General features: G+C 45.2%; 1 protein-coding gene across 1 annotated transcript; it reads left to right on the top strand.

The window, feature by feature from the left end:
- Nucleotides 1–5,573: 5,573 nt before the first annotated feature.
- LOC123072429 (glucan endo-1,3-beta-glucosidase GIV) lies at nt 5,574–7,254 on the top strand. The gene is made up of 2 exons (XM_044495980.1): nt 5,574–5,688; nt 6,185–7,254. Exons 1-2 carry the CDS (start codon nt 5,598–5,600, stop codon nt 7,180–7,182), a joined length of 1,089 nt encoding a protein of 362 aa, XP_044351915.1. The 5' UTR covers nt 5,574–5,597; the 3' UTR covers nt 7,183–7,254.
- Nucleotides 7,255–8,005: the final 751 nt, after the last annotated feature.

Raw genomic sequence — 8,005 nt, 5'->3', positions numbered from 1 at the left:
TCGGTAACATATACGAAAAAACTTGTTGTTCGACCAATCTCTCGGAGAAGGAGAGGTTGATCACTTCTCTTTTTATATGTTCATGACGATCTTTTGTACTTGATAGTTTCCTTCATTTGCTTACTAGCTAGCTAGCGTGTCGAGTCCTCTCTATACGTAGCGTCGACCAAGCACGGAGATAAGAGAGGCCACTTCTCTCTATTAGCTAGCTAACACAATATATGAAACCCCTAAATTAACCCTACAAAACCCCCCACCCCCCACCCCCGCTTCGGAAAAAAACAAAAAATGCAGCCCCAGAACTGCTGACGCGTGGAAGCCTTTTGGTCCCGGCTGGTGGCACCAACCAGGACAAAAGGTCCCCCTGCATGGGCAAGCGGCAGCGGCCACATGGAGCCCCATCTGTCCCGGTTCCTGGACGAACCGGGACTAAAGGTGTAGGGATTTAGTACCGACCCTTTAGTCCCGATTCGGGAACCGGGACAAATGGCCCTTTTTCTACTAGTGCTTTTCTAGTCATACTTGTAATCGTGCATCTCAGGCGATATCCATTGTAAGACATATTACCAATCAATCTACCTTCGTGATGTGTTCTTTGTGTGATCTGATCTCTATGTGTGAGAGTAAGGTATGGGTTGAGGCAAGAGCCTTGCAACCCGATGTAGTTGTGGGGATCAATGGAAGGGCATTGAATTAACGCCTCGTATGTGTGAAAGAAAATTGTTCCGTAGATGTCTCTTGTCTCGTTCGCATTCTTCATAGGTACTCAGGATCATGTAGAGTGAGCGACGGAGAGGCTAAGGGTAGGGAGACCGTGAAGTGTTATTCTGAACACCAATGACAAAAAGGTTTAATACGGCAACACAGATCCTATCACTGGGGATTCAAGAGGTGTACTCATTACATACCCAATGCTTTTGTCTTATTATTGCAATATTAATTATCGAGGCAACCCAGCGAGATGGATAGGGCCTTCGGATGGATAACTAACTGTTGATGCAAAACGCGTGCTGGTCAACATCCCCCACGTCAGTTTGTAACAAGCGCTTCTCGATGGGTGACTTCCAACGCACAAATTAAGATCATATTTGGTCTCAACACAAATATATGGTTGTAAGAATTAAGACCTCATACCCATGCCTATTTTTTATTATAAGTGTTCTCCTTCAATTGTTTTATTTATATCCGGTCAAAAGATGGAATTATTTCTTTAGCAAAAGCTTGCTTGAGACCCTGGCTTCAAGGGGATCATCCTCTTGTGGGTTCAGTAAGTTAGGGTCACCTCTGGGGAAAAGGCGAGAATCCTTTCTACTTCATTTCCAGATCACCAAAGGAAGTAATCAGGCAGCGGGGATGGAGAATGATCCGTGCGCCGCCTGCCGAAGAACTATCACTGCAAAGAACCAATACTTCGACCTTGTCAGAGAGGAAAGGCTCAAAGAGAAGAAGGGGCTCGACGAGAAGAATAGGGCCGGGAAGGAGGACGTGTGATGTGCATCACCTGAAAAGCCCCCCCCCCCACCCACTTTGTTTCCAGTTTGTGGGAAAAAATACGTCTGGGCCAGTAGGGAGATCGGTACAGGACCCGTTGGATGGCAAAACACATCTGGACCGCGCGTTCCGGATGGTTGCCGACGGTTTGGGTGTCCAGTTGGAGATGCGCTAACCTTCACATTCCATAGCCAGTTCAGAAAGGTAATGCATGATACACAACTGTATAGTTAGTCCACAAGGTAATGCATGCTAAAAGATTTATGTAACCATGTGCCTCAAATATGGAATCAATCATCCTTGTAAATATGTAATCAATAATCCCCGCAAATGAAAAAGAAAGAATATGAAATGAATCAAAGGAAATGAAAGGAAAACTCTCATTAGTTGAAAGGCATGTGTAAACACTAAATTTGAATGGTGTATAGTCAATAGTATTGGTCTTGGCTACTTTCTTAGTCATTATTGAATTTTTTTGCTTCATGAATACAAGCTCATGAGCAGAGATGATATGTCATTATTGGATCTTATATGTTAGATTTTAGTTATAGTTTACTAACAAACCCAAAATCCCCCCTTTTTTGAATTCCCCATCAAAATTTCAACGAAAGTGGCCAAAAGCCAACATTCACTATTGTTTAAAAAAATCTCAGTCATAGTGAAGCACAGGCCTCTCGTTCTCTCCATGTGGCTCTCTCTCAAGAGCCATCCCTTTCAAGCTTCCACCGGATCCTCCCTCTCCTTTCGGCCTCACCAACAATGAGTAGGGCGAGGGACCCACCCTATAGTATAGCCTAGTAGTAGCATAGCTCACCTTGGGTGCCCCTTGTTCGATTTGAGGCTCTGGCAAGGCTTTCTTATCGTCTCCCTCCTCTCGGTCACCGCCACAATCCTTCTAGGTGTCGGCTTTGCATTGTCTTGTCCTAGAAGTGCCCATGAAAATAACCTCCCCTATTGTCCCGTTCTCGTTCTATCTAGCCTCCCCCACGGTAGCATGCTATCGGGATTTAAAGTATGGTTCTTTGCTAACATATCGAGATGTATTTATATTTTTTTATTCATATAAACCCCTTGCATTTTCTACCAGTTTCTTCTTCAAACTTTGAGTCCTTGTGCTTTTGAGATTGGCAAGGTGGTTTGAAGATGGTGCATGTTGTTCGCTCCTTCTTCTTTGCATTATCTTCTTCTTTGTCGGGATTCACCGGTGTGAAGAATCTTGTTAGTAGGTGATGATGACACATGGATCATTCCTAGAGTGTTTTGGCAACACTTTCTTCCTCCAATTGAAGGCATATGAAGATGCACATGTTATTTGTTGGCTTGTTGCACACTTGTCAAGCTTATGGTTATTATTTCAACTTTTAGGGAAGCTTTTTATACCCTAGGTTGGAAGGTTATTTGGGATTTTTTGGTGCCAACATGCTAATAATATAAGCAGTGGTATGTCGAAAAACAAATTAGCAAAAATCCATGATTTTACAACATATGGCGGGGGGGGGGGTACAAATTAGAGAAAACACTTGTGTGGGGTAACTCATAAATCTAGACTGGGTCACCGCAGAGGTGAGTGAGACTCACATCACAACACATTGATAATAGGCTGGGAGGTGCCTAGATGGGAGACTGGGAGAGGAGCCAACTGAAGAACTTCTCCTTTGATGAATTGTAATTTCCTTGGAAAAAATCATCGAAGAGGGAATCGACGCCTCTAAACCAAGCAAAATATTACGGCGGAGATGCATTAATGGAACCACAATAGGGCGCCCACACTATCAGAACGATGACTAGGAAGTCCCACTGCGGTGAGCCAACGAACGAGGGTGTGCATTAACTAGTTGCTAACCAGCAAGAATAGAAGTATTGTCATTCAGAGCATGGGTGAATGTGCCTGGCATGTGGTGACCCATGAGTGATGACATTGTCATTCAGCTAATAGTCGATCTATAATGCCATTTATCACCTGCACCAAACTGGACAAATAATATGTCCCGATAGGTGGGGATTAGGCAGATATTCTACAAGGGATTTTTCAGGCACCAACATGGTGAAAACATTGGCCAAGTGTAATTGGCAAATTAACCTCTGCAATTTAACTCCCGTATTCCTCATCCACAAAAAAGGCTTACCAGTGCATGCAATCCTTGCGGAATTAACTCCCCTCTTTCACCCGGTGCATGCAATCCTCCGCAATTAACACACCGATTTCGTTGAGATTAATCACCACACTAAAGTCCTGTCTTGGTTGCATTGCATTGCATAGGAACCAACCCACCCGAATGGAGGGGGTAAGGGCTCTCGCAATGCAACTTTCTTACTAGTACAATTTCGTATGTATTTTGGTGATATGGCATAATAGTTAATGAAGAGAGATACTCCCTCCTTTCCGGTTTATAGGGCTTATCTCAAAATTTTAGTTTTTCCATTTTATAAGGCTCAATTTAGTTGTTTTCCATCACATGTTCAGATTTTAAGGTGCATTAAATCATTGCATGCAAGTATTGAGAGAAAATTGACCAATGCATGTACTTTATGCATGCATGCATTGCAATTAATGCATTGATAAACATAATTTTTTGAGAAAAACAAGAGCATTAATTAGATGCTTTTGCAAACTACAAAAAGTATTCACCACTCACCATCTATCTTGGTTGGTGAGATTTTTGAATTGAGCCTTATAAACCGGAAATGAGGGATTAAGAAGGTTGTAGCTTGGCTAAGATACAACCCTTGCACGTGGCCATAGGCAAAAAAACATTGCTAGCTCAATCACATGTATGCATGAGCCTCAAATCATTAAATTTAGATACAACCCCTGAGAAAATGTATTATGGTAGTTGTCTCTTTAACTCCTGTAGCTCCTTTCACCCGCAAAAAAAACTCATGTAGCTCCTACGATAATGCGCTAAGAAATTATGCATTGGGAGAGACATAAGAATAGTCACAATGATCCAAGGTGTACTATATCTAAAGCATGCCTCATAGGTACAAATCTGATATGGCACCATGTTTAATGAGGAAAGAAAGTACTATTTTTATCTTAATCTAGAGATGTCTCTTAGCACTAAAACCAAGAAAACTAATGCTTTTCTCTCACAAACATATTAAGTGAGGGTACTTTTAGATACAAACCTAAGATATAGTCCATTGGTATCAAAACACACAAATTATGTATATGATATAGCTTAAGATATAGTAGTGCAATGGTAGGGCCCAGATAATGCTTGTATTCAATTTTCTACTGAGTTGTCGGTCTCAAAATTTGCAACATATGTTTACCCTACATTTATATTCTAAAGAAGAGATATGACTATGATCAAAGAACAAATATGTCAACAATAACTCAGGGGCTTATATGAATGTAGTGCAGCTATTTGTCATTTTTCTTCCATTAATGTAGAACGGTCATGCCGTCAGGAAGATAGGCTAATCAAGTGTACATGAATGGGGGAAGAGCCTGCCAAGAAACAATTACAAATCCAATCGTGAAAATTTATTTTCACTACATTTATATGCCAGAGAAGAGGATTTGACTATGATGAATGAGCAAATATGTTGACATTATATAGATACCAATGGACAGGAGCCTGCCAAGAATAGGAGAGGAGCCTGCCAAGAAGCAATTACAAATCTGACCTTTATAATATGGCGCCCTTGCACTAGTGTTAGTGTGCACTTTTGTAATTTCACACACCGAGAATCTATATCTATATCTGCATATCTATATATCTATATCTATATCTATACATCTATATATCAATATCTATATCTATATATATATATATCTATATACCAATATAAAAAGCCCAAACGGGCAGATTCAACTGAAGTCGGCCATCAAAGCAGGCCAATTCAACGACTCAAGCTGCTTCAATTGTGAGCGCTTAAAATATTTAGTGTGCATTAATACCATATCAAATATTAGCTCCAACCTATATCAAATAATATCCTACCTAAGATATGCATGCAATTAATATACTGCCTAATATTAGCGTGCATGGCACGCACGCATTTAGTAATGAGTATAAATACATGGTTGCCCAAGCCGGTTTGTGATATGCACCAATAGTACATTGCATTGTTGGAGGAGAGAGCAGAGTCAATCGGGGATGTCGAATACGATGCCGAGCATGGGAGGCTTTTCTGCTGTGTTTGCAGTGGCTTTGCTTGCCGGAGTCTTCCTCGCCTCCCTTCCTTCAGGTATGTGTTTGTATATAGGTGGTTTTGTATGTACATGTGCTTAGATGTCTCTGTATGTATGTATTACTGAATTTTGATTTAAATGACCCCTTCTTTCCGGGTTCTACTTATATTTTATCTTCTATAAAGCAGACCGTGTTTGTAAAGCAATTGTATGTTCGTACTGTTTGTAATATATGATCCGTACATTTTTGTTGGGTTCTACTATCAAAGCAATGATAAAATTGTCGGATATGTATATTGATACCGTTAAGGTGTATATTGATACCGTTAAGGTTTCATAACTATATCCACGGAAAAAAAGTTTCATAGCCACATCCCGCGAAAAACAAATTAAAGGTTTCATATCCACACGAAGAGTTCCATCGAAAGTATTGTGACATCGACCAATGTATGGGAGGGGAACTTTTGGTCAATATTGTGCTTAATGTACAGTGGATTATAGCCATTTTTGTCTGGATATTAATTTCCCTTGATAAATTATTATACGGTGCAGGCGTGCAATCCATCGGCGTGTGCTACGGCATCATCGCAAACAACCTCCCACCGCCGAGAGAAGTGGTGCAGCTCTACAGGTCCAAGGGCATCACCAACATGCGCATCTACTCCGTCCAGCTCCAGGCGCTCGACGCGCTCCGCGGCTCCGGCATCAGCCTCATGCTCGGCACCACCAATAACGACGTCGCCGCCCTCGCCGGCAGCCTCTCCGCCGCCACCTCCTGGGTGCAGGCCCACGTAAAGCCCTACCACAGCGCTGGGGTGACCATCCGGTACATCGCCGTCGGCAACGAGGTCACGGGCGGCACCGCGCAGCGCATCCTCGCAGCCATGCGGAACCTCAACAAGGCCCTGGCAGCAGCCGGTCTCGGCGACGCCATCAAGGTGTCCACGGCGGTGAGGTTCGACGTGCTCAGTAACTCCTACCCACCCTCCGCCGCCGTGTTCGCTCACCCATACATGGTCGACATCGCCCGGCACCTGGCCAGCACCAGCGCGCCGCTGCTCGCCAACGTGTACCCGTACTTCGCCTACAGCAGCAACCCGAGGGACATCAAACTCAACTACGCGACGTTCCAGCCGGGCGCGACGCCCGTGAGGGACGCCCGCACCGGGCTCGTCTACACGAACCTCTTCAGCGCCATGGTCGACGCCATGTACGCCGCGCTGGAGAAGGCCGGGGCGCCGGGCGTGAGGGTGGTGGTGTCGGAGAGCGGGTGGCCGTCCGCCGGTGGGCTCGGGGCGACGCCGGAGAACGCGCGGGCGTACAACCAGGGCCTCATCAACCACGTGGCGCACGGCACGCCCAAGAAGCCTGGGCCATTGGAGGCGTACGTGTTCGCCATGTTCAACGAGAACCAGAAGCCCGGGGCGGAGACAGAGAGGCACTTTGGGCTCTTCTACCCCAACAAAACGCCCGTGTACCCCATCAATTTCGCAGGAGGAAGGTCGGCGGCGGCCAACCACACCAACTCGCATGGGTTCGGTGGACACTAGATTGATGCATGTAAATTTTCTAACAAAATAATATCCTCGCAGAGAGAATAAAAAATAGTACGAAATCAATCATGCAGCAATGGCCAGGCAAACATCTTCTTTGCCTAATCTCTTCTCTATCTCTACATCCATCTCCAAAGACCATATCATCACACCATGTGTATACATTGTTCTCACTTCATTTTCACTCTTTACCGAAAAAGAGTTTCCCCCGCTTTATATTATAAAGCAACGATCACCGAAACCAATAACGATAACCACACAACACCACACCACAACACCACACAACACACCCAAGGCTGGATACAGCAAGTACAGGAACAGCCACAACACCCCAACACTCTCAACATACAACAAATGAGCAACAAGGGCTGAGCTTGAAGTAGTCGGAGAAGTCCACCATGACAGAATGTCACAGAGAGACGAGGCTGAGCTCAGCGAATGTAGGCCTCCAAGACGGCGCCTTCAAGAAGGGGAACGACACCGGAGTGCCGTCGCCACCGGATCCAAAGGATCATGGCTTTCACCTGGATCATTCAAAGGGGGAGAGTAGCCACGACGACGCCTTCAGGAAGGAGACGACGCCCACGGACGCCGCCGTCGTCGGCCCGACCGAAGCCGAGCAAGGGATCACCCCTGGCACGCACGCTCCACCTTCGGAACGCCACCGCTCGCCGAAGCACCGGCCGCCACGCCGCCCGAGCGGCCATAGCAATCAGCCCACACCTGAGTCGCGCACCTCGCTCACAACCAGCGTGACTACCACCAACGAGGCCGCCGCCCCGGCATCCATGACCCCTCCGCAACCACCACGACAGCAAAG

Source organism: Triticum aestivum, chromosome 3B, assembly GCF_018294505.1.
Source record: "Triticum aestivum cultivar Chinese Spring chromosome 3B, IWGSC CS RefSeq v2.1, whole genome shotgun sequence".
NCBI classification, from domain to species: Eukaryota; Viridiplantae; Streptophyta; class Magnoliopsida; order Poales; family Poaceae; genus Triticum; species Triticum aestivum.
This window is presented reverse-complemented; position numbering and strand designations above follow the sequence as displayed.

Bases quoted from the DNA above. Each gene is read 5' to 3' on its own strand.
- LOC123072429 (XM_044495980.1), top strand. From the start codon at position 5,598: ATGTCGAATACGATGCCGAGCATGGGAGGCTTTTCTGCTGTGTTTGCA. The intron at 5,689-6,184 runs GTATGTGTTTGT...TATACGGTGCAG, and splicing joins CCTCGCCTCCCTTCCTTCAG to GCGTGCAATCCATCGGCGTG.